Here is a 27,798-nt window from a genome sequence, read left to right on the forward strand (position 1 = left end):
CCTTGATGGTAGTGGGAGAAAATCCAACGAAAGGAGAAATGGAATGAATTCACCCATTAAAAAAAACAACCGGAACGAACTAAAACATGAAAAACATGATGAAAAACACAATCGTCTAGCGTAATAACAAGGAAACGTAAATTCGGGAAAACTATTCTCACTACAAAACGGGAAAATGGAACGCAAACATTTATCTATTGTGGTCTTTTTCATTACCCCGTGGTTGAAGAAGAATTCGACACATTGGACATCTGTCTCACCGGTATCCGAGAGCGTTGGCTAGCATATTATTGAGTTCAAGAGAGAATGTAGAAAAGTTTCTCAGTTTTAAAATGATATCGAAGTGGAGCATGTGATTGACTAACCTAACTGATCGGGTATCAAAGTTTGAATTAATTAGAATCCGGAAGTACTTTAAAACTTGTTTTTTACTGTTTCAACGCTATACACTAAAAGTTTTCCTACTGATTTTCTAAGGTTATAATTTCGTTAAGTACAATCATAGTTACAGTTTCACGAATTAGTTCAAACTTTGAAACCGATGTGGTATGTGATGTAGTACCGAAAATGGGTGGGACGAAGATGGCTTGTGTCTCTGGAGTACGATATTTACCTGCTATTTGGTAGTCCTACTAGTGTTGGTATGCTGGATGATCGACTCATGCCACCGTTTCTAGAACAAAATTGGGTTAGAAAGCAATTTAGTTTGGTATCAGTTGGATTAATGCTCGGTTAAATGGCTAGCAGTAGTTGAGTGCAAAATGTAATGCTGATTGACTGATGCTGTAAACTGATGCCATTAGTGTATGTTTGGCTTTTAGTTGATTATTGCGTTAAGTCTTCTAGTTGATACTGATTGCAAAAACCTCTAAGTGCTCTATTAGGACCTACCTCGTGGGGGCGGGTGAAGCGGCACCGGATGCCGTCCTCGATGAGACGCCGTTGGTGGTCCGCGTGTTGGTCGTGGTCGAACCCACCGAGAGGCGCGATGGCCGGGGAGTCGTACTGGTTACCCGCCGGGTCGGAATCCGCGACGGGGTGGCATCGTCGGTGCTATCCAGCGACAGTGTCGATCCGTGACGCGAAGGTGGCTTCGAACCGGCACGGCTTGCCGGTCGGGAGCTGGGCCTCGAGTTTGCTCGCGATCCACCGGGGGTCATCTGAGATCTGTTAGGGAGTAGGTAGTGCGATTTGTTAATTGTTAGCAGGGTTTGTTTTCTACTTTTAGACCAAAACTGAGCACAAATTTGATCAAATTTTGTTATTGTATGTAAATATATGAATTATGAAAAGTCTGAATCTATTGGACATGGCCAACAAGTTGAATTTGGCCACCCCAACTGTTTATAATAGCAAATTACCATACATTTCTTCTCTTCAAACAGATATCTTTGGTGGTAAATGTATGAAAGAGTTCCTGGATTTTTAGCGGGATCACTGGTGCAATCCCTGGAGGAGTTACTGGGCGATTTAAATATCTAATATTTTGTGATTAGCGTAAAAAGCTAGAATCGTTTGTGGCAGCTTCCCAAAAAAAATCAACACATTTCTGAAATGAAATTGAATGACGAAAGTTTATCAAAATTTCTGCTATTTCTAGCGGAAATTCTGGAAATTGTTGAAGAACATTCAACGTCCCCCCCCCTAAATCTGCCTTGTCAAAAAAAGGTTTGATTGAGCAAGGAGTCCACACTTTGGGCACATTTCTTTATAACGTAGTCAGTTTCATTAACTTGAATCTCTCGATATCTCTAAAACCAGAAACCTATAAAAATTCCGCCTTCAGAAAAGTGATTGCTTTTGGGCTTCTGAATAACTTTGCTGAAGACAGCAACTTTGTAAGTCCTCAGGTTTTGGAGATATCGAGGTGAGTCAATGTGATGCAATATTGTTGCAATACTTTTTGTGAGTCTATGCTTATGACGGGCAGGTTACATATTGTGGCAGGTACGATAATATGTGCCCAAGAAATCCAAAAACTTCAGTAAATTGAATGTTTCGAAACGTGCCTCAATTTGGTATTTAGTGGCATTTTATGTTATGTCAAATAAATGAAGTTCGTGCTGAAAATCTAATATTGTTGGGTTACAATGACCTTAATACTGTGCCAGTGTTAAAAAGTATTAAAACCTTAATACTAAATTTTAACGATACTACAGAGATGCATTAATCTTCATGTGAATTAATTATGTGAAGGTAGATTTAAATTTGAAATCATTCAATTAAATTATTTTGATAAACTTCAAGATGATAGACGGTCTTTTACTTACCGAACTTCACCAATTCCTTCGAAACGTTTGGAAATACCTTTGTCTCAATAAGCCTATCCTTACCGATGGATGAATATCTTTATAACTCATTATCCATTCTAGCTGTGAACTGGCTCTTGTGTTCAAGATTTTTTTGCTACATCTTCAGAACAAAGCCTTTATCTTTATTGATTTGGACACAGAAATACGCCTCTGCAACAGATCGGTAAAATTGACCAAAATCTTACCGTTAAACGCTCAAGAAATACATGTTAATTCTGATGTTCGATTTGAATAGGTCGTATGTTTGCTGTGATTCCTATGCAGATTCGACCTATTCAAATCTAACACCAGAATTATGTATGACTAACTTCATAAAAATCCTTCAGCTTTAGCTTTAAAAAAAATATGATGCAATGAAAAACGTTACACTATCATGAACAATTTTCGTTTGCATTATGAACGAGTTTTTTTTTTCGTCGCAATCCAAAGTAAAGTTCATTCTTCCGTACTTCCACAAGACACTCCTTTCGGACTTCCTCCATGAACTCTTTCCGGGCTTCCTGCAGTAATCCATTTCGGGATTACAACAGAAACTGCTTCCGAGGTTCCTTCCGGAGCCCCTGTTGAAACTTCTTCTGGAATTTCTCCAGGAGTTCTGGAATTCATACAGATCTTTCTGAAATTCCTTCATTCGGTAATTTTCTTATATGCTATTTTCTTGACATTCTCCGTAAGATTGCCTTTTTTTTAATAATTCCTTCATCTAGGACTCTTTCAGGAACTCCTTCCAGAATTCTTTCAGGAGTTTCTTCTGAATTTCCTGCAAATCCTTCTGAAAATCCTCCAGAAGTTAATATGTAATTCTCTCAGATGTTTCTCATCAAAATTCTCCAGGAGGTCGTTCCCATCATTCCGGAATCATTCCAGAAAGCCGGTATTCTGTTTTGCCCGGGAAAAGGCGAGCGAGTAAAAAAATTGTGCACGATGTCCATCAGCTGAGTAACTTCCGCGATTTGAAGTTTAAATTCTATCCGGAGTCATTCAATTTTGCGCTAATTGAGACGTCCTGGCCGAATCAATTCCAATCAAACCAGAAAACTATGTTCACCGAAACCGTTTCAAACTTTCGTTTATTTAAAGTTTGCTGCAGGGTTTTCTTCTGAGATTCCTCCAGGAGCTCATTTTGCCATCCCTCCAGGAATTTCTTCTGGAATTCATTCAAAAGTACGTTTAATGATTGTTCATTGAATTGCTTCTTGAATTTCTCCAGGAACTTTTCCTACGATTCGTCCAGCAGTTCTGTTTTGCGATTTCAGTTCCTTCTGTGATTCGTGTAGGAATTCCTTCTCAGATACCACAAACAATTCCTTCTGGGATTTCTCCAGAAATTATTTCGGGAATCCCTCCAGGAATGGCATCCAGGATTTTTTCGTTAATTTCTTCTGGGATTCTTTCCAAGCTTCCAAGCTTTCCAGGATTCATCTAAAATTATCTTCTGAGGTTGCACTAGGAGCTCCTTCTAGGATCCTGCTAGGAATTTCGCCCGGGATTTCTTCCGGGATGCCTCTAGCAGTTCCTTCCAAAATAATTTCTCCAGAGGATCCCTCTAGGACCCTTCCAGGAGTTACTTCTGAGATTCCTATAGAGGTTCTATCTGGGAATTCTCCATGAAGTCGTACCGAGATTCCTAATCTAATCTAACACAAACGTAGCCAGTACAAGAAAGCATCCTGGAAAATAATTGGGTTAGATTACGCCCAATTATTTTTCTTGTCAATATTGAGGCTTGCAGCATATCAGAGATATGACACAAGCTTCAAAGCGGTCAGGCCTACTACGTTGTGTTTACCGCGAAGATGATTCTTTGAAATGCTTCGAAGTCATGCCACGTCACGAAAACATCGAAACACTTCTCGAATCTACAGGGAAGGAAGGATGCGTGGACATACCGTACCAAACGCTCCAAATTTCACAAGGTAAATGGTTATTTCGATGTGTTAAAATACAAGTTAAAATGTAATGAAACATGGAGCAATCTCACCCAATTTTGTCGCTACGATGATCTTCTCAGGTCCAGGGTTTTTCGTCTCGTTATGCCATCTTGGTTTATATTTTCAAGTACCAGCCACTTTGACGTTCAAATGTCTTTCTTCGGTACAGCAGAAAATTGAACATTAGTGCACGCGGTTGGCGACACGACGAACAGCAAAAAACTAAATCTAATTCAGTTGGTGCGCACTAAATCTGTCGATCATTCCAGACAAACAGAAATCATAACTTTCTTTGCTCCCTCGCAAAGCGTACGACAAGAACGAAACGCGAAACACAACTCTTCTGCGGCAGGGGATCTTAGCCAGAACAATGGAAAAAGAACTTGTGGACAGTTTTCACCAAGGTTTTCACCGTCGAAACACGAAAACTTCACGGGTCCGAAAATATGCACGAACGGGTTCCGTCCAAATTCCGCGACAGTTGATAGCATTTAGCCCTCATCGGATCTGATTTCATGCAATATTTCGACGCTTTTTCAGAACCTCGCGAGACCTAACTTTCTGGAAGCCAAGATCTAAATCTTAAGTTACACTTTTCACTTTATCTCTATTCAACTTCTTTAAATATGAATTTGAAAAGTATCGGCGGAATGAAAAATAATAAAGGAAAATATTGAAACAAAAAAATGACAGCCAATTTTTTTAGGCGTCCGCGCGCGTTCACAGACTGCTGCGATCTCTGAATTCGTACCGAGATTCCTCTAGAAATTCTTTTCGAGATTCTTCCAGTAATTATTCCCGAGATTCTTCTTCTAGAAGTTCTTTCAGAGACATCCATCGGAGTATTTTCTAAGATTGCTTCAGTTTGTTTTGAATGTCTTCTGTAGTTTTTTTTTGTGGAATTCCCAGAAGGAATTCCTGGAGAAATGTAATCCCGAAAGAAAATATTGAAAAATACAGAAAGAACTCCTGAAAGAGGCCATTAAGAAATTGTTATAAGAAATTCGTGGAAGAATTCCATACCATACGATATTCTGCATAAACTCATGAAAAATTTCCATTGGGAACTTCTGAAAGAATTCCAAAATGAACTTCCGGAGGAATTCCGTAAGGATCTTCAGAAATTCCAGAAGCCACTTCTAATGTAATTCTAGTAGAAGTTTCTGGTGGAACATCGAATGGACTTCCCGAAAGGGATACCGGAAGGAGTAGTTTAAGCAATCCTAGAAAGAACTTCTGCAAGGATTCCGCATAAAACTTCTGGATGAAATCCGACGGAATCCTGGGATATAGGATGAACCCATGAAAGAATTCTTCCAGAGGCCTAGGAGCAACTCTGAAGGAATCCCAGCAGGAGATATTGGAAGAGTCTGGCAAAAAAATCCTGAATAAATCCCATAAAGTGTTCCTGTAGACATCTCAGGTAGAATTTCAGAGATTCCGTTTGGAACTTCATGAGGGGTCCCAGAAAGATCTCCGAAGGAAGCACACAACGAACTCTTGAGATTTTCCAGAAGCAACTTCTGAAGGAATCCTTCAAAGAACTTCAGGGGGAAACCCAGAAAAAACTCATAGAGAAATCGTAGAAAGGATTCCTTTAGAAATTCTTAAAATAACTCCTTGATGAATCCCAGAAATCAATCCTTGAGAAACCCCAGAATGAACTCCTGGAAGAACCCCTAAAGGAACTCTTAGAGGAATCTATGAAGAAATTTCTGTAGGAAAACTCGGAAGATTCCTGAAGGCATTCCTAGACGAATAATAATCTGCAGCAGGCAAATCCGCTGAGTTTCTTTTCTTTTGACTGTAATCTATCCAGTTTCCAATCAGAATTTCTTTTTGAATGTTAGCAGCACTTCCCCCCCGAACAACCAATAATTATAATTTCGCCAGAATTTCTGATACTTTCATGAAACCCACAAGCAAATTAGTACCATCAGGGTACCAGATTCCGCTCATCTAAGGTTAGTTTCTCAGAAAAACATCATGTGTTGAATGACTGTAAAGCCAATTTGTAATGTTTTTCCATTTTATGTTAGCTAAAACTAAGTACAATCAGATACAAATCAAGACTTATGTAGAACTTTTCATAAAAGTATGATTTTATTACATTTGGTGTGAGACCAAAGTGGTCCTAATTCCGCTCACGAACAAATTTATACCATCTTTTAAATAGACTTTTGCGGAAAAGTGCATTATTTTTGCAACTCTATGTTTTTACAATTATTTTTTTCTGTTCCGTAGGAGTGTATAATAGGGGTTAAACACACTGTGTACTAAAATCGACAGTTTTTACGATTTTGACTTATTTTTTTGCGAACACATGAAATTACCTACAGCTTTTTTGGGCCCAATAGCCGCTCAAAAAATTCCATTGTTTTGTTTTTAAAATTTATGTTATCCGGTAATATTGCATAAAATGGCTTTGATCTCGTCTAATGTATATTGTTCAAGAATATCAGCACCGAAAAGAGTGTATTTATGCGTGTAAACTTGATTTTTGCAACAGTGAGCGGCTATTGGGTCATGAGCGGCTACTGGTACACTGACGGTACATTTCGTAGCTTCCGTGAACCCCCAACATTGAAAATTTTTGGAAGTTATAAGTTAAAAGCTTATATTTCACAAGATTTTGCGTATCAATCCTGATGGTGTGACTTGGAAAATACATCATATACTATAGACCGTCCATATTTTTGCAAAAGTTGGACATGTTAAAAGTTGTATATTGCAAAACTATCGTTTTAGCTTAAAAACCATCATGCCACAATTTGAAGTCTATGTCTCAAGCCTAATTAGTCCCCTAGGGGCCTAAAGTTCTTAAGAAATGTATAGGATTATAAAAACATGATTTTTTTACGTACAAAATACTCTTTTCTACTACAATCGGTGATTTTAGAAGAATAAATGGCCAAAAATGTGCTCAGGATCGCGATATCTCTTTTCGTTTTTGAGTTACCGGACAAAATATGGCTGGCTTCCTCAGGGATCTCAAAAAATGGTCAAAATGTTCACTTTGTTCGTTCGTAGATGAATTTCTGGAACAATCTAACAATTTATGCAAGGAATTCTTGAAGTATTTTCTAAAAAATCCATGCAACATTTTGGGAAGCTATCCGTGCAAGACTTATTTTTTCATGAGTTCTTGGAGTAATTTGTGGAGGCCTCTAAAGTCTAAAGATATCTCTATTGTGAAAGAATTTCTGACTATTTTTTTAGGATTTCCTGGATAATGTAAATCTACGAGGAATTTCCAAAGGAGTCGCTGAAAGAATTCCCTTAAGAATCCCTGAGAGATTTTTTTTTTCAGGAACTCGTGAAAAAAATTTCGAATCCTACGATGGATTTCAGCAAAGGTCCATGAAAGAATCATCGAAAAATCTGGTGAAGTTTTTTTTTCAAAAAATCCTTGGAGAAATTTCTAAAGCAATCTCTGGTGGAAAATATGGGGATATTTTTTCGAACAAATTATTAGTCGAATTTATAATAAAAGCCTTGAGAGTTTTTCTGGCAGTATCCCTCAAAAAATTGTAAAGGAACCCCTGAATCTCTGCAGAAAATTCCGGAATAGTTCCCACATTTTTTTTAGAATCACTGAAGTAATTTCTTTAGAAATCCCAGGAAGATTTTCTGACATAAGTTCAGATTTTCAAAAAAAAAATCCCTGAAACATTTTCTAAAGCAAACCCTGGAGAAAGTTTTGGAATAGTTTTGGAGTTTCTGCAGAAACTCATACACAGCTTTCTTGCACAACTCTTTCTGAAACTTCTGGATGAGTACCTAGTGCAATTTATGGATATTTTTTTGAAAAAAAAAAATGAATTTCAGAAGTAAATAATGCAAGATGCTTTGAAAGAGTTCTTTGTGAATAGAAGGAAGTTTTTTTGAAAAAATAGGTACTCGGACAAATTTCCAAAAAAAAGTCTTTAGAAAGATTTATTTAGAAGAATTTCTGAAGAAATTTTTGGTAAATTTTCTAAAGGAATCTCCAATAGATTTCCCGAAATTTCTGAAAAAAATATCCAGAGGAATTTCTAAAGTAATCCCTGCGCGAATTTCTCAAACAATCCTCTCCTCCTCTTCTTGGCATAACGTCCTCACTGGGACAAAGCCTGCTTCTCAGCTTAGTGTTCTATGAGCACTTCCACAGTTTTTAACTGAGAGCTTCCTCTGCCAATGACCATTTTGCATGTGTATATCGTGTGGCAGGCACGAAGATACTCTATGCCCAAGGAAGTCAAGGAAATTTCCTTTACGAAAAGATCCTGGACCGACCGGGAAGACAATTCTCAAACAATCTCTAAAATAATTTGATAAACATGATGGAAAGATGAACTAGTCATAATTCGTATTCATCGAATTAACTAAATCTCATTTGTATATAAATAAACTTTTTTTTTTCATTCGACTAAAATTGTGTAGGTTCCAAATAGATTTTTAACATGCCTAATTCAATCGTCATTGTATTCAGTTAAGATCTATTTTATACCATAAGAACTAAATTACTAACACATAGTCTTACCTGATTGGCACTGAAGTTTTACGGCTGGGCGTCTGGAAACGTCCGGGAGTTCCTAAGCTACTTTCGTTATCACTAAGCGAATCTGGTGTGGACGCCGACATGGACGATCGGGACGGTCGCGACATCGATATCGACTTCGATGAACGTTCTCGCACCTGTTTGTTCATGGAATGTTGGAAATATGGAACGCAACAACGAAAAAATAAGAAATTTGCATTAGTTCACATACATTCTATGTTTTCCACTTTTCCTACAACATAGTCGTCATTTTATAGCACAGTCCGTCGGGGGGAGGTTTGCGTCTCAACTCTATTATGGCACCCAAGTCTCAAACCGATAGTGCGTACATGAACCCCTCGAAATTAGATCACATTCAGCGAGAATCCAACAACAAAACATCGAACCGATCCGGAAAACATCGCATACAACGGAATCGAAACGGAAATCGACAATAAGAGGAGTGTATGAAATCCCGTCATAATAAAACTTACCCAATGCGTCGACGGATGGCAGTGTGGGGCATGTGGACTGAGAGGGGTAGACCGGGACCCGCCGCGCATGAATGCGGTCCCACTGGAGGTCACATGTAGCGGATATGTACAGGGCAAGTTACCTTGAGCACGCAACTGCTCGAAAATGGGCATCAGTTCGGCCAAATGTTCGTCGGCTAAAATGAACAATCAATAGTGGGAGAGGTATGGTAGGTTGCATTCGAAACATGATTGGTCACATCTCTCTCGAATGCCGGAACCCGGGAGCGGAAAATGGCCTTTTCTAGATCACTTTGAGCGTTCGATCTCTGTTTATTAACAACTTAGATGCTATTTTTCCTAATTGGTTTCGTAGATTTTTTTTGGTTTGAAGAATGTTACAATTCGTCGGATTATGCCAATTAATTTGCCTAAAAGTTAATTTTGTATATGCACAGCAACATTTGTTTAACACTGAAAACACAATCCAAGACAATTTCACTGAATTAAAGAAAAAAATCGATGCAAACTAGTTTGTTTCAAAAATCCACATGCAAAACAAAACGAAAACACTTTGGACGTACACGACTGGAATTATTTCCTGATGGACGATGATGCTCTTTGGGACAAACAATGAAAAAACTCGTAGGAAAAATTATAAACTGAAATTATAACTGATAAAACAGTGACCAACGAAGACACGACGCAACGGAAAACATAATCACACGATACATACAGATATGACACGGTTGGATGTTGGAGGCACAGGACACCACCAGATCCTGAGGATTTGAGAAGATACCTTACCTTGTCCGTTTGAAATCGTAGATGATGGGAGTTGAGGGGAGACAGTGGGATTTGGTAGAGGAATTTACGTGGAGGGTATTCTAGCTTAATAGCGCTATGTCGCACATTGAGGATGAAACATTCAGATCGTTAACACTGAGAAGCTTTTTTTTAGATAATTTGTTCACTATACTCTAAATTTTGTATTCTACAAGCTTGTCCCAATCTAATATAATATAATCGTAGCAAATTTAGCTGTAAATGATCGAACATTATCCAACAACTGAAAATAAATTAGCTGGATTATTAAAATTTCTAATCATTCGGAAGTCTAGTTTCTTACAAATTGAAAACTTTAGAAAGTAAAACTGAAAACTCCGAAATATTTCACATTCAAGAAAACTCTTTAACGAAAAATCGTGGTAATCCATTCATAAGCATTTTGGAGTGTATTGGATTCATTCTCAGTTATTTCGTATCTCAGTTGTATCTCAGTTGCTTGATTTCAATAGTTTTTCTTCAACAAAAGAATCCTCCAAAGGCTTTGTAAGATTTTCCTCTAGATATCCTGTCAGAATTATTTTCAAGTGTTTCGGTTGGAAATTCTTACGAAAATTGTACCAGAAGTAAACATATCATACAATTATAAAGGAAGCACTATCATGATGTCCATTCGTTTTCGAAACCAACTTTCTCTGAGTTTCCCAGATTTTTCCAGGTTCTTGAAAATAATCCCAGGTCTAATTTTTCTCGAATCTATTAAAGTTAAGCAACATCTCCCATTTGACTATTGATTGGATGATATTGTATACTAAAACTTTTACAATATACATACATTCTTAATATGTACAAAGGATGGCTAAAATGTTCGAGATAGGCAACTTTTTTTCTCTCACAAAAAAGTTCAACATGCTGTAATTTTTCATAGAGTGCATCAAACATTATCAAAGTTTGCCTATTTGTCAACATATTGATGTTCATCATTGGTACAAATTTGAGCTCGATATTTTATTTTTTCACGAAGCTAAAACTGTTCTCGTAAAACACTATTTTTTAGACTACCAATTTTCGACCTGTCATATCTCCAGAACCAGTGAACCGAATGAGTCGAATGAAATTTTGTACGTTATTGATACTTGATGCGACATTAATTACTAAATGTGTTCTTCCTACAAATACGCTCTAATATATCTAATTAGAGATATGTTGAGAACAGGAGTAGAAAATCTTTGGATATCAAAACTAAAATTTAATTATATGGATGTAAAAAATTACATTTTTTCGAGAAAGATCCAAAAAGTGTCAATCCACGATAACTTTTTTAAGCGTTTAAAAAGAACCTATGTTTTTATAACTTGTAAAGCATTAATATATTGATGATAAGCGTTCAAAATTTCATTCAATTCGGTTCACTGGATTCTGAGATGTGACAGTTTAAAAATAAGCTGTCTGGAAAATAGTGTTCACGAAAACGGTTCTTAGCTTTGAGAAAGATTAATAAATCGAGCTCAAATTTGTACCAATAATGCATGTATAATAGGTTAACAAATAGTCAAAATTTGAAAATTTTTGATGTACTGTATGAAAAGTACAGAGAACAGACATCCAAGCTGGAACAAATTTTCCTTCGAACGCTGTGTAAGAAGTCAAATATGTTAAGCGTTGAGGCCACTAGCGTCACCTAAGCGGAAAATTGTCACAGTCAGTGGTGAATTCGAATATCTAGATAAGTTTTATATTCACCACTGACAGCAGCGTGGGGAACTTTGCGATAGCAGCGCCATCATGATATTGCCACTTGTGTTGCCATTTCAAATGACCGTTAAATTCCTTACACAGTTTTGGAACTAGACTTGGATGTCTGTTCTCTGTAGTTAAGGTCTAAATTAAATGAGAAACATCAACATATACATTTTTCACAATTGGGAAATTCATAATACCAACAAATCGGTGTCCTAAATTTAAAGTGGGCAGGCATTATTATTTTTTTTATAAACTGTCCAATCAAGTAAATGAAAAACATATTTATCTCCCTTTACATACAATTTTCACTCCATATAGATTTTTTCTTGATGAGGTATTTGTGTACATGGGATGTACAAATAAACATCCTACACTTTTTATTCTTTCAAAAGTTTGTTTACATTTTAAAAATGTGTCCAACGTTTTTTGCGGAGAATTAACTCAATTCTGAATTTTATCTTTCGGATTTTTTTCCAAAAAAATAGGGTATTCCCTGAAAACACTTCCCAGTATTACTTCCAGGAAATTCTATAAAAATCGTCGCAATAAACCATAAACGACTCTTACGCAGATTCCATAGAGATTGATTATTTCATTCGCAATATCATGAAACATTCCAAGTAATCAGATAAACATAGCTTACACAATTATTTACGCTGTTTATTTAGTGAATATCCCTAACGAAATATTCCAAAAATAAACTCACTAAATCTATATGAATGTATCCATCCGCAATTATTTCGGAAAATATTATATTCCTTAATTAACGTTAATCTCGTTTCTTCGAAAATTTTCTGGAATTTCATCAAATCATGGAAGATCCAAAACATTATTCTAATCGGAATTCCTTCAGTAACTGAAACAAACGAATATAAATTGTTGTAAATACAATAGGTAGGATTCCGCTAATATCACAAACAGCTCTTCAGACAAAATGTCTGTAGATTTGCGGGAATTCCTTCAGCTTTTCTAGAAAACGCTTTCACGAGCTTCTTCAAAAACTCCACTAGAAATACAATCAGTAATTCCCTCAAGGATTTCTCTTGGAATAGTGTCTTGAATTCCTTTGAGATTTTTTTTTAATTCAGAAGTTCTGCCCAAGAAAACATTGAGGACCATTCAAACATTTGGGCCATTCAGTGCTTTGGGATTCAAATCAAAGAGTTCAGCATAAAAAAAACGAATTTGAAGATCTCTGCTGTCTCCACAGTTTCGGCCAAAAGCTCATCTTGAGGTTCTACCAAAACATCCCCAAAAATGTTCAAAGATTTGTCTTATAAATCATTATAATTGCTAATAGGTCTACTGTTGGCTTTGTGCATCAGGTTTTGGATCGCAAATCCGGAGACGGCGGGTTCGATTCTCGACTTCCTTAGGCATGTACTTGCCTCACAATATACAAATTCATGCAGGCAATGGAGACCCTTCAATTAATAACAGTAAAAGTGCTCAACTCAAAGAACACTACGTTGAATAAATGCAGGCCAAGTTCCAGTGAGAATGTAGAGTCATAAAGAAGAAAGAGAAACATTGCAAAGAACTACAAAATCTTAAAAATGTTTATGTAACATGTGTCGAAGTGTATATGTACTTTGAAATTAATATTTTTGGCACCAAACAGTTTCTGAATGACGTCAAAATTCCCTGATAATTGGCTTTTTTTTAATTCCTAATTAACATAACTAGCTGAATAATAGTTTCTTAGGCTAAAGTTCGCTTAAGAGTGGCTTGTTCCACTCTTATACAGCAAAAATGTTTATTGGGTTACACCCGATTCTTTTTTTTTTGCACGGGTCTTTATTTTGCTCTAACTGAGTCAATTTTGAACTGATTCTCATGAAATTTTGTACACTGATAGTACTAATCGTGCCTACATGTGCACAAAATTTCATGAGAATCGGTTGAAAATTGACAGAGTTATGGCAAAAACCAGACCCGTGCAAAATAAGAATCGGGTGTATCACATATTCTGAATTTGCCTGCCAAACTGGACCGAAACCCAAATTATCATGAATTTTTGCGCCGGGGAACCTAATCTAAAATCAATTTGTAAAAGTTTGTATGGGAGCGATTAGTTGAATCATTAAGTCTATGGTTGAATTACCCCCTGTCTCGGATTTTAAGTTGTAGCTGTCAAAAGGGGATATAAAAAAACTCTTTGAAATCAATTTAAGGTATCAAAATTAAGTTCCAAAAATTTAAAATAAATCATAGGAGCTCGGAATCTCCCATCACTGAAATAATTCTAAGAGCCTATTTTATCAGACACTGCACATACATTGTACCCGTAGTCTGACACATTCACATCAAATGAATCGTTATACGTATCATATCATAAACAGTTCCGATTGAAAAGCCTTCTAATAAAACTCAATGACACTTGCGCATATCGGAGTTATATGCACATAACACGATCGATACATAAGCTATGCATATAACTTTGGCCGTGTTGAAAAGCAACATTGGCAGATAAAGTGGAATACGTTTTGCAGAATTTCGCAATTCCTCTAAGTGAGCTTCGTGGTCGTGCGGCTAGCGACGGCGGTCATTTAGGCGTTGTGAGTTCGATTCCCGCTCCACCCTAGGGAGATTTTTTTTTTTAATGTGAAGGATATTATTGGATTTGCATATACATAGAAGCAAAATGCAATACATATATCAGTATAATGACGATCTGGATCTGAGAGTCATACCACATGCGTCGCATAACTCAAAGGCATAACTCAATCTTCCCATTTTCAACCCAAGATTAGATTCATATGATATTCCAATAGTGCAGTAATATAGGACTGACATATAACGATGATCGGGAGAGTTGGCTCAGTGTAAAATCTGAACGCAGTGATCTTCACCCGACAAACGAGAAAGGAGCTCGGAAAAAGGTGATCTCTTGTGTGAAATATATAAAAAAAAATGTCTAATTTTAAATCCCATTTCCAAGATGTTTCCAGGTGAAACATGAAACATGATAATTCTAGATTTTTCCAGGTAATCTATGACATAATAATCAGTCTGGCCATTCAATCCCAACAAGAACCCTTAGAGAAATTTTTAGAGGGATTCCTTGAGCAAAATTCATGGAGGAATTTCTAGATAAATTTCCATGAAAGAATCATTGAAGAAAATCCCAGGAGAAATTTATGAAACAATCCCAGGAAGAATACGTGGTGAAACCAACTAGGCCAATATCATAATAAATTTCTGGAGAAAATGCAGGAATTCTTACTAGAAGCTCTGATGACGTTGCTGTAAAAAATCTAAAAGAAACCCGGAAGTAATTCTTAGAGACATGCAAGGAGATATTTTTTGAGGAATCCCGAAGAATATTATGGAAAACATAAAAGAACTCTTGGATATATGTCTATAAAAATTCTTCCAAGAATTACTTGAAATTTTCTAGACAAAAATCCATCTGAAGAAATTCTTGAACTTCTGAGAAACTTCTGTTAAAATACCAGGAGCAATTTGTGAAAAAATCCCAGGATGAATACCTAAAGGAGCTTCTGTAGAAACCACTGCAAAAAGTCCAATTCAAGAATTTCTTGAAAAAAAACCAAGCAAATTGGATACCTTTCGGTGTTTTACGCGGTTCAATGCGTAATTTACTGAAGTTACATAAATACAAAATTTACTGAACTTCGATTTACTATTTACATACGAAGTACACCAGAATTTCAAAGATTTATTTATTCCGATTCAGCAACATCAGATCAAGCATACTCAATAGTTTTTCAAACTTACAATAGTTTGCCCGTGGTTGATCACTTTCACCCCGGATTCAAAGATTTATAATTTGGCCTTTCAAATGCTTTTTACAAAATTTTGTAACATCTTGTCTCAATGTCGTTAATGGAGCATGATGAAGGTCCCTCCAGTACATGTTTTAAAACTATTTGGAAACTGTTTGTAATCATATGCATTGCACCTAAATTTATGCAAAAAAAAATGATAAAAGATCAACTTACCTAAAGGAACTCCTGGATTTTCCTATACCTGGAGGAAATTCTAGAAGAATTCCATGAGAAATTTCTGAAGAAATTATTAGCGAAATGCCAAGGAATAATTTCTGGCGGTATCAAATTCTTCTCGTAAAAATTTCTAAAAAAAATCTGAACAAAATTATGAAACAATCCCTAGAGGAACTGCTAGAGAAACCGAATTTTAAAAAAATCCTTACGGCATTTCTTAACGTAATTTCTTGAGAAATGTCTGAAGGAATTTGTGGATAAATCCTAAGGATTTTTTAAGCAATCCGCTGATAAATTTATGCAGGATTCCCGGGTAATGTTTGAAAAAGGATCTCTGGAGAAATGCTTAAAGTAATCTCTTGAGAATTCCCGAAATGCCTGAAAGAATTTCTAAAGGAGTCCGTGAAGAAATTCCTGAAAGCTTCCTAGTAGTGATTTCTCAATAAATTCTTGTGAGAATATCTGATGGAACCTCTGGAAGATTTTGTGAAATAATTTATGAAAGAATTTTTGCAGAAATTACAAAAAAATGTGGATGAATTCGTAAAAAAAAACCTGAAGACATTTCTGTAGAAATTTTTGAAAAAATTGTTCTCCTGGTTCCTGAATGAGTTTCTGTAAGATTCTCTGATAGAATCGCTGGAGGAATTTCTGCCCAAATTTCAGATAATAATGCTGACTGATTCTTGAAAAGGTACTCAGAAGACATTTCTGAAGGAAACACTGGAGAATTTTTTGGTAAGTTACCTGAATAAACCTCTGAATAAACCTGGATAAATTTCTTGAAAAATGTCTGGAGGTATCATGGGAGAAATTCCTGGATGAATATCCCTGAAGCAAATGTTGTACCCAGCCAACACAAAGTCTTATATGATGTTGCATAGGATGCTCAAGTGGAGGCCATATGCGTACATGCTCCCATTTACTCGCGTGTAAAGTGTACGTAAATACCCTCAACTTTAGCATCCTATGAAACATCATATACGATCGTGTGTTGGCTGGGTAGTTATATCTGAAGGACATTCTGAAATGTCAGGAAGAATTCCTTGAAAAGTTCTAGAACAATTTCCAAAACATACTTATTTTTGGGTACTATTCACCCAAAATGTATATGGGTAAATAACTCCCGATAGAACATTTCACTTAGCACGAAATGGAAGAATAGACCTTTAGCTTTCATTTTGTGGGTGACTTAGTCATACTGTTTTTTTTTTCTAACAATTCTACCATAGACACCGTAAGAAATGTATGGCACAATATCTAGAGGAACTTCTAGGAGAATCCTTGAAGCAAATTTTGAAGAAATTCTTGCAGCATTTTTCAACAAAATGTCTTGAGGAATTTCTGCAAGAATGCCTAGAAAAATTCCCGGAATGTCTGGAAGAATTTCTTAAGAAGTCCCTGGAGAAATTTCAGAAAGCATCCTAGTAGGGATATCTGAATGAATTCCTGTAAGAGGAATTAACAGGAATCTCTGGAGGAATTGGTGAAATTACCTATAACGGAATTTCTGTAGAAATTTCAAAAAATAAAATTCTGGAAGAATTCGTAAAGGAAACCTTGAATACATTTCTGAAGGAATCGCTGAAGAATTTTCCGGACAGTTACCTGGATGTACCTTTGAATCAACCTGGATATTTTTTTGAAAATATTTGGAGGGATCATGGGAGAAATTCCTGGACAAATATCACTGAAGCAAATGTTATAGTAATCTCTGAGGAAATTTCTGAAGGAAGCGCTGGATAAATTTTAGGAAGAATTCCTTGAGAAATCCTTGAAAAAAAAAATGTGCAGGAATCCCTGAGGTATTTTCTATAGCTAAAGAAATACTTGGAAGAACTACTAAAGAACCTTTTCGAGAAATTTTAGAATTATCAGACAAATATCATGAGAGATTTGTGGAGGAAAGGCCCAGGATTGATTCCTAAAGAAATTACTTTAGAAATCTTGAGAGAATCTTGAAAAGAATTCCTGAAGGATCCTCGGGGAAATTTTTGAAAATTTCTCTAAGAAATGTGTGAATAAATCCCATGTTTTTTATCTTTATTAACGAGATTTTTAACCCGGGGCAAGTTCATCTCGCGACCCACGCTTTACTTCCCTTCCGAAGGAAGAACCCACGCTTAGTGAGTTTGTGGGATTCGATCTAAGGTCTTCGACGTGATAGTCATGTGTTCTAACCATCACACCAGATCCACGTGGAGTACTCCAAATGAATTTATAAAGCAATCCCTGTATATATAAATGGGTAACGATAATTTTCTGAAAGAATACCTGGATAAATTTCTGCCATGAATTCCGCCAAGAATTTCTTGAAAATGTCTGGAGCGACCATGGGAGAAATACCTGAAGCAAATTTTAAATTTAGATGAAATTTTCAGAAAGAATTCCTTGAGAAATTCTTGAATAAATTCCTAAAGGAATTTGTAAAGGAATTCCCGGGGATTTTTTTGTGGCTGTGCTATCTACTGTGCTATATCTACTAGATAAACCCCAACAGGAATTCATAGAACAGTTTTTTTTTGAGAATCTTAAGAATTCTCAGAAAAAAAAACAAAAGGGATTCCTGGAAAAAAATTCCAGGATCAATTCCTGGACAAATTTCGTTAGAAATTCAAGAAGGATCCTCGGAGAAGTTTTGGAAAAGTTTATTATCTACATTAGTCTTAAGTGCATTAAAAAACTGAATAGCTAAGCTTTAGACAGCATTCCGACCACCATTATTTTGGAACAATATAAAAATATGAAGTAACTTCCGTTGTACAGTGACTTTATCATGCAAATTTTGGGGCATGTTCTAATTTCAACACTAGCCGTGAGTAGGTCAGTGAGTAATAAGTTTATTGTTTTTGTTTGTTTAAAGTAAAGTATAAAACCAAATCCTTATACTGCACTATAGCGTGTTGGCCATTTACGCTACAGATATCTCAGATTTCTATGAACCTAAACACATTGATCAAAGTAAGAGAATGATGGCAACTCAGCTCAAAGTGAAAGATTGATTTAGTTTCGAATACATTTCGATTTTTTTTTTCTTCACAAGTATCGGATTACAATGGTTCTTCAACCGCACAAATTATAAAAAATGGAAAATAAATGCATCATTGAAACGTTCATAGAGAAATTCCATAAGTCCACCATCAACCGATTAACATCTACCATTTACACACATCCTGAAAAGTACTGTCCAGTGTTTTTTTTTTTTCAAGAAGAAAATAATACCAAGATAGAAACAGGAAACCATCTAACATCCCCAGTTTTTGAACAGCCTATATTCACATCTGGAAATTTGAGATAGTCAGAAAGACCTCGACAGGAATTAAATGACGAACCCTTGTTGTTTTCACACACTACACTAGAGAAAATTATGTACACTAAGAAAAAAACGTCGATTGTCAGTAGTGTGCACAGTGAAAACCATTCCCACCGTGATGTGATCCCTTATTCCAAAAGTGGGGGAAAAGTATAGAAGTGCCCGCTTAAGAATCCCAAATCTATCGGTTTCAGTACATTTCGTCGTGATCGAAAGAAAACTGGTGTTTTTTTTTTGTTTGGGAAGAACAGAAAAGGGGGATTTTAAGAGAAGGTACAGTGCTTTACATCGATAGAAAAAAAAATAAACAAGTCCTTGGGATAGCGTCTCTTATTCTAATTGTAGGGAGGAGGGGGTTTCAAGGGGGACGAGGATTTAGCAGGCAAAACACAAACACATTCAACTAGGGGTTTTCTTAAAGTAAACCTTAGCATTCCTAATCACGCGCATACGCACATCATTCGCTCACGCCTAAAACACAAACTGGACGGACATCGGAATGCCGGCAGCGAAGATGACATGTTTTCGTTGTCATAGACGTTTCAGTTCAACGTTTCAGCTCTGAAAGACGCCTTTGTCAGGATACTTTCTGAACAGTTTTTGAAATATTGACCCTGAAAAAGGCCTTGATCGCCCCCGAAACGTCGTTCTGAAACCGAACTGTTGTTATCTTCGCTACCGACCCGTAGAGAGCTTATCACAGTCTAAAGTTCGTAGTAGTTGTAGGAAAGAGTGCGTCTATTACGTATATCCGGTAAGAGGGCTCTCTGTGTTGAGCGGTAGTAGTAGGTTGGAAAATAAGGGGGTTTTGAGGGGGACATCATATTTACCTTCACAATCGGGCCCTGCGTCGGGATGGGTGAGCCCGCTTGAGTCGATCCCGAACCGGCCGAACCGGACATGCGCGGCTTAAAGACAGCCATCGATTGTGAAACGCCGTCGGCCAGGATGAATTGCTCGCGCAACTCGATGTTGGTGCGTCCCTTGGCTGTGTTTCGAGTTTTCGTTTTTTTTTTTTTCGGGGGTTAGAGAGGTCAGGAGTTTGTGGTTTTCGTTTTGTCAGAGGTGCAGCACGTGCAGGCATCAGCATCGGCATCGCGATCAGCACACGATCACAAGTGGTAGTTTCATTTGGTTTAGTTTTGTTTTCGGGTAGAAGCGAGGAAGTTAATTTTACCGATTGATGGTTTTTGTCGTAGATTAGGAGAAATTCAAATCACAAAACAGAAGTGGTGGTTTTTTGGATTGTTTGAGGTCAGGTTCAATTTTGAAGGAAGGAAGGCAGTCGTTACGGTCCGGGGTCGATGTGGTGCGGAAGTGATGGTGCGGTAAACAGAAAAAAGTAAAAGAAAAGAAAAATTTGGATTTTGATTTGGGTCGAAACGGTTGTTAGAATAAATAAAAGTAAATTAGAATGAAAATGACCCGTCACCATGAATAACGTTGAGGATGTTAACAGTGTCGAAAATAGTCGAAAAGAGGGTTTTGGGGCGGGATTTACACGGGAAACAGGAGTGAGATGTAAAGAAAAAAGAAATACATAACACAATGAATAAAACAACTTAAAAACCAAACATATAACAATAAATAAAACCTTAAAAACTAAAATAAAAACAATTTAGAAAAATGATTGCTTATCGCAAACTAACGATAAACAACCATCCAGGGATCATAGGGAATCGCGCTACTTGGGCGGTGGCTTCTATATTCGTCTGTTTTCCACTATAACTCAGTCAATCTTGAACCAATTGACACAATTCTTGGAATGCGGTGAAATAGGTATAGTATCTACCCGTGTACAAAATTTCAAGTCAATCGGTTCAAAATTGACCGAGTTACAGTGGAAAACAACAAAATAACAGACGAAGAAAACCACCGCCCAAGTAGCGCGATACCCTATTAGCAACTAAAAATACTTAACAACTAAGTCAATATTCAACGCAAAGAAAAACACAACAAACTACATACTAAACGACGTGTGTGCTTGCACAGGTGTGAGTGTAGAAAACTGGCGTGTGAGTGTTTGAAGGCGATTTTTAATGGGAAAAAATGTCGCTGCTGTTTGGCAATCGAATGAGATGCAGTGTTTACGCAGAACGGTTCTGCCCGTTTTTTGACAAATTTGTCTAGAGGCTCGATATCGCGTTTGTTTTGGGCAAATTTTCAAAATTTCCAACCGTTCCAATCTTCTTCCAATTTGTCATCCGACTGTTGTAGTACGTACAGAGCAATGATGAAATGAACTTAAAAAACAATGGCGAGGTACAAAAACCTAAAGTAACTGATAAACGGGTTGAAACAGAGCACAGACTACTGTTTTTCTCGCGGTTTCCTACAAACTACATACAAAAAAAAAACAACATAAAATAAAAAGTGATGCCAACTTATAAAGCGTACTTAGAAAAGCTGCTAAGAACACAAACATAAAGCGCGTTAGTAGACCACATGTATAATATACCCAAACCATACAGACATTTATAGATGTTAGTTCAATGTTACGTGCTCGAGGGAAGCGAATGTTGCCATTCCTAAGGGGTAGTGTGTTGTTTTTGTTGTTGTTTTCTGTTAGATGATATATTGGGTGTTAAAATCAAATGTTTGTGGTAAACTTGAGGGTACATCGACTCTGATGAATATACTTATCAACGAAAAACAAAATTTCGTTTTACCAATTTTCAACTAAAATCCCATTTGAGTAAGCTTGCAAACCATGTTTTATCTAATGTACATAAGCAGAAAATCCCAAATTGTAAAAGCGATAATTAGAACTAAGCAAGCTTTTGCGCTGCCGTTGTCAAACACAACCGATCAGAACCTTTCACAATAAAGGCCAAATCCAAGATGGCTGCCAAAATATGTTTAATTTCAAATGAAAGATTTCTACTTTCCCGTCATAAAAATGTTTAGTTTTGTAAATGTTACAGCATGAATTTTTTGGATATTACGCGATGATTTAGGTACCATTTGATAAAAAAAAATCGTCATTTTTATCACCTTGTCAGCCCCTTGGCAAGCGAGAAGTAACAGAACTAGCTGAATAACAGTTTCTTAAGCTAAAGTTTGCTTGAGAGTAGTTTGTCCCACTCTTGTAGAGCAAAACTGTTTGTTGGGGGTCCATCAATTTAATCCAACCAAAGTGGTTTTCATCATTTTAAATCATATTCTAGCGAATAAGCAAGAAAAATTTGAAATCCCAGACATTATGTAAATGTCCACCTGATTTCAGCGAGAATTACCCATATTATATACGTTTTAAGTTGGATATTCTAAAATGGCATCATATTCTCTAATGTCTTATGGTTATTTGCTTCTTTGACATCAATTCTCTACGAATTTAGCAAAAATATGGGGGTGGATTTGAAAATCAGAGAACATTTTTGAAAAAGTGGACATGCCTACTGTGCAAGACTTTCGATTCCCACCACTAGAGGCGTGCTAGCGATGCGCGAGGGGCGTTCTAGTTTACTTGACTAACTTCAGGCATAGTTTATCTACATTAAGGGGAAACGGGACGCCGTGTTATTTTTCCTATCTTTTCTCTCTTTCTAATAATTTACCTCGCGATTTTGAAGATTGTAATCTCGAGTTCTATCGCACTGAAGATGCTGAAAATCAATCAGCATATGCACTGCAAGTAAGCATACACCACGATAGGTTTTTGTTGCAAAATATGAAGTATAATCTGAGATTACCCTGTTAGTAGCAACAGAGCAATGGCGGATATTTCCTCGAAGAGAATTTAAGCAGCTTCAATTTTGGACCAATGGTTAAATTTCATTGTACTGGATCAGTTATCAAAATTACTTGCGGGAAAAGGAAGAATTTACTTAGCTTTAGGGAAAAATCTGAGTAATTGGGTTTGAAAGATCTAACATCCTAGCTAGAACATCATGAACACCAAGAAGTTTGGAAAAACGAAATGTTTGGTTCACCAGTAGCGTTAAATGCAGTGTGATTTATATTCACACGTATTTGAATAGCCTTCTTTATGAATATGGAAGTTTTGATATCTTGTGATGTTGTAGGTACTCCAATGTATTTGAAATTCAGTTCTTCACGTAACAGGAGTAATTTTATTCTTTTAGCAACAAATTGTAACATTAATACATATTCTACTGTAATCTGTGAATTTCTTGGAAACTCGAAAGCCACTCATTGACATTACTAGGATAATGCAGGTCATCCAAACTAATTTGGAGTATAGAACCTCAGATCTATACTCGTAATAGTTGTCCTTTCCGATATACATAGTATCGTTGCACAATCAGCCATGGTCACTGGACCGGCTTGAAGACAAATAAACAGTATTAACCCTAAAAGAGATACCTGGGGTCCATTGCACCCCAGAAGCCTTTCAGAGCTCGTCTTTGATGGAACACACTTAGCAAGGTGACGAAACTGAGGCCAAGAAGGTATTCCTTTTAGGGTTAAATACATTCAACATTGACAGCTGTTACACCAGCTACAGGGTGCGGCAGGAAAAAATGCGAAAAGTTCAAGGCACTATTACACGCTAAATATGGGATATATATGACTATTTTTTCATGACAGTGTATCAGTCAATATCTATTAGCACTGAAAAATAAAAATGAACACATTTGATGTTTAACATGTGATAATGTAGGCCTAATAAGCGGATATCAATAAACTGCGCGCCCAATGGTCATTAAACAAAATGACTATAACAGTAACAAAATTAGCTCAAATTCGATGAACAACCAGACCACACTGATCCAGAGCCATGTAGTTTCACATACCAGATGAAATAAGTACATATATTTGATGACATTGTAGAGAAAATCAAAAATTTTGTTTTATCAGATGCGAAATTTAGCGACCTGTGCGATTTTCTGCGGTTTGAAAATTCTGGTTGTCTTCATCTTCAGGCGCCGGCCTGTAAAGGTTAATGACCAAAATGGGAAATTTTTTAATTAATTTTAATTTTTTAATTAATTTTAATTTTCAGAAAACTTGCCTATTATAGATCATGGAACGTTGAAACATAGATTGGTTAATGTCAAATGGACGAAAATGAGGTTTGAAGTTGAAAAACACTTTCGCATTTTTTCCTGCCGCATACTGTATATTCGCTATAAACTGTAGCATCACATAGGCATCGTACACAAATTACGTAACGCTATAGGGGGAGGGGGGGAGTCTGGCTTAGCGTTACGAGCCATACAAAATATTTTTGGATTTCATACAAAAAGCGTTACAAGGGGGAGGGGGGGAGTCTGAAATCGCCGATTTTAGCGTTACGTAATTTGTGTACCATGCCATATCACATCCAACTACTGTCCATAACCCCCTTGGAATTGTACGAACGATTTAAAAATTCATTTGGGATGTCCCTGATCATCCAAATTACTTCGAATGGCAAAACTTCAGATCAAGACTCCTAAGACTATCCCCACCAGTGCGTAGTAAGTCGGTGAGTAGTACGGGTATGCAACCCGGTTATATTTTTGATGCCTACCCACCGTGCGTTCACATCATCGTTGGTAAAATAATACCTTATCTCCACACCGGTGGTTGGTATATAATAATACTTCATATCGCAAACAGAGCACATGGAGAGTCAAATGTGCGGTAGATCGGAATATATTGATCGTTGAACAAAATATCCTCTAGATTTATTCTTCTTCTTGACGTAACTATTAACTGGGAAAAAGCCTGCCTTTCAGCTTCAGCTTCTTTTATGAGCACTTTCGCAGTTATTCGCTGAGAGCGTCCTCAGCAAATGACCATTCAGTTTCCGACGACCAGACGTTTCCGTATGCGTCGGAGTTTGCTTCTGTGCATTGTAAAGGAGATGGATCGTTCAAAGGCTCAATGCTAAAGGCAAGCTGGGTTTACTTAAAGAAATCTCGTAGTAAATATCATAGTAAACCCCGAAGAAGCTGAAGGAATTCCAGTACTCGAGGAGGAATCCCTGAAAAATCTTCTGCAAGAATTCCTGAAAAATACTCCTTGAGGAACTCCTAGGAGAATCCTTAAAGGAGTTCCTGAAGAACTACATGGAAGAAACTCCTGGAGGAATTACTGAGAGAATTTCAGGAAAAACCACATAAGGAATTGAAACCACTGTAGGAATCCCTGATGAAGCTCCTAGAGAAATTACAAAAGAAAGTTCATCCAGCAATTCGGATGAACTTCATGAGGAACCTCTGAAGGAACTTCTGGAAAAATTCCTGAAGAAATCCCTGAAGGAACTCTAGGGAAAACCCCTGGTGGAAACTTTGAAGGAATTCCTGGAAAAATCTGTCATGCAATTTCAGGCAAAATATGTTATACAATTACAGGAGGAATCACTAATCTCTGAAAAAGCTTCGGGAGAAATCCCCGAAGGAGTTCTTGAAGAAATATCTGAAGGAGTTTGTGAAGGAATCTCTGAAATAGTTCCTGAAAAATCTGTCCAGCATTACAAGAGAAATCTCTTAAAGAATTCCAGGAAAAATACCTGAAGGATTTCAAGAAGAAATTTTCTGTAGCACTCCCTGGATAAATCAGAGAATAAAGAAATCCCTAAAGAAGTTTCTGGAAGAATGCCTCAATAAATTTTAGAAAAAGAATCCCTCAAGGAACCCCAGGCGAAATACATCCAAGAATTCTTGGAAAATCCCTTCAAGAAGTTAAGGAATCCCTGAAGGAGTTCTAGGAGGAGTCCTGGAATTCTTGTAGACATCCTCGAAGAAGTTCCTGGAGGCAGGAATGAATACACTTGTACTCAGATACACTCACTTGTTATTATCTCAGCTCAGAAGCCTACAATAAAAAAAAAAAACAGTGTATGGACGACTTTACTGATTAATCTAAAAGCTCGCCGAATAGAGTAAGGGTCGCAAACGCAAATTGAAGTTGTAAGAGAGCTATGAATGCGACTCTCCACACGATTAATGCAAAACTACAATTTAAAACTCCTCCATACACGATTTTTTGATTGTAGGCTTCTGAGCTGAGAGAATAGAAAATGAGCGTATCTGAGTACAAGTGAGTGTTTGCATCCCTGCCTGGAGGAATCCTTAAAGAAGAAAACCCGCAAAAAATGCTGGAAAAATCCTTGAAGCAATTCCTAGAAAAATACCTGAGATAATTTACTAAGGGGAAGTGTAGAATTAGCATAAGTTAAAATACACGTAAATACAAACAAAAAAAAAAAAATTTATTAAGGGAGTTTCAAGAGAAATCCCTGCAAAAGATTATGGAAAAAATCCTCAAGGAACTCCAGGAAAATCTTTGGAAATCCCTGAAAATCCCTAGAGGAATCATTGAAGGGGTTACTGCAGGAATCCCTAAGAGGGTTTATGAAGAAATCCTACAAGGAATTCAAAAAAAAAAACTCACAAAGAGCTCCTAGCGAAATCTCTGATGGAGTTCCTGGAGTAATCCACAAAGGAGCTCCTGGAGAATTCCATGAAGGAGAAGACATTCCTGAAGAAGTACCTGGAGCAGGGATGTACAGGTTTTTCTGTATTTTACAGATTTTTGAGCATCCGTACAGATTTCGTTTTATATGAAATACAGATTGTTTAGTTAGAGGAATTATTTTATTTTTGTATGGGATACAGATTTCTCACCCAAATTTTGTATGGAATACAGATATTTGAAAAAAAAAATGATACAGATTTTTCAAAAAATCATCTGGCATCCCTTACCTAGGGAAACACCACAGTAATTTAAAAAAACACACGAAGATTTGCAGGAAAATCCCTGAATTTCAAGAATAAAATCTTAGAGAAATCCCCGGAGAATTCCTGGAAAAATCTCTGAAAGAGTTTCTGGAGGAATCCTTGATGGAGTTTTTGGATAAATTAAGAATTAAGAAAATACCCCAAACAATTCAAAGAAAAATTCCTAAAGATATTCCTGCAGGAATCACTGAATAGTTCCTGAAGAAATCTCTGGAAGAGTCCGTGGAGAAATCGCTGAAGGAGTTCCTGGAGAAATCCCTCAAGGGATTCAAGAAAAATCCTCCAAGAAATTTCAAGAGAAATTCCTCAAAAAATCCAGGGAGAACATGTTTAGGAATTCCTAGAAAAATTCCTGGGCGAATTGCTGGAGGAATCTCTGATGAAATTCCTGGAGGAATCGCTAAAAAAAATCGTCCAGATCGTTGAAAATCGATGGTACTCTAGAGCAACCATGGGAGGTAGAGGGTTAAATCGGAGTGCGATTGGACTGCCTGCTCTGGATAATTCAAAGATGTGCACGATCAAACGGGGATAGTATTATGGAACCCAATGACAAACAAAAATTATGGGCTTCCCATTGCAATTTTGAGAGAGAACATCACTATCTAAGGTTCCTCACGTCCAAATATCTTACAAGCATTAATCTTGACACTCATCTTGACGAGTTCACTAATTTTACGTTTGAGGGGTGCCGCATTTACAGAAAATGAACTCGTTTCCATGACCACTTAGATAACACGGCTCCGCTCAAAATCAAACGAGTGAACACGTGCTTTGGTCCATTGTCTGCCTGTGCTGTGAACCAAGTGCACTTTAAAATGATACGCCACTGGTTACAACAAGTACTGTAGGTATGTACTTCTAAAATTCTGCCAAAATTGGGTGTAAAACGTTTTGAAATTTACATCGGAATTTGGCGAGCTTTACTTCAGTACAGTAGACGTTCGCTCGGTGCAAACGCTTTAACTGCAACGCTTTTTAACTGAAAGTTCGCTAACCGCAACAATTTTGCAGTTATCGCACCGCTATCAGTCAAAATAAATGTCAACAGTGATGCGATGT

The 27,798-nt window shown here is 37.0% G+C and overlaps 1 protein-coding gene across 50 annotated transcripts in view; it reads right to left on the bottom strand.

Annotated features, from left to right (window-relative positions):
- The window catches only part of LOC109422269 (dystonin), a 707,557-nt gene that overhangs the window by 11,819 nt on the left and 667,940 nt on the right, over positions 1 to 27,798 (bottom strand). For 34 of the 50 annotated variants that reach the window (XM_062860152.1, XM_062860156.1, XM_062860154.1 and 31 more), the window contains 5 exons: positions 19,876 to 20,033; positions 8,766 to 8,920; positions 892 to 1,167; positions 614 to 673; positions 217 to 279 (listed from right to left, as the gene is read on the bottom strand). In XM_062860152.1, the coding sequence (XP_062716136.1) occupies positions 217 to 279; positions 614 to 673; positions 892 to 1,167; positions 8,766 to 8,920; positions 19,876 to 20,033 (712 nt within the window). Of the gene's footprint in view, positions 1 to 216; positions 280 to 613; positions 674 to 891; positions 1,168 to 8,765; positions 8,921 to 9,256; positions 9,433 to 19,875; positions 20,034 to 27,798 lie in introns of all 50 variants that reach the window. The other 16 variants (XM_062860146.1, XM_062860136.1, XM_062860166.1 and 13 more) reach the window with 5 other exon arrangements.

The sequence above is a fragment of the Aedes albopictus genome, chromosome 3 (assembly GCF_035046485.1).
Source record: "Aedes albopictus strain Foshan chromosome 3, AalbF5, whole genome shotgun sequence".
In the NCBI taxonomy this organism is placed as follows: domain Eukaryota; kingdom Metazoa; phylum Arthropoda; class Insecta; order Diptera; family Culicidae; genus Aedes; species Aedes albopictus.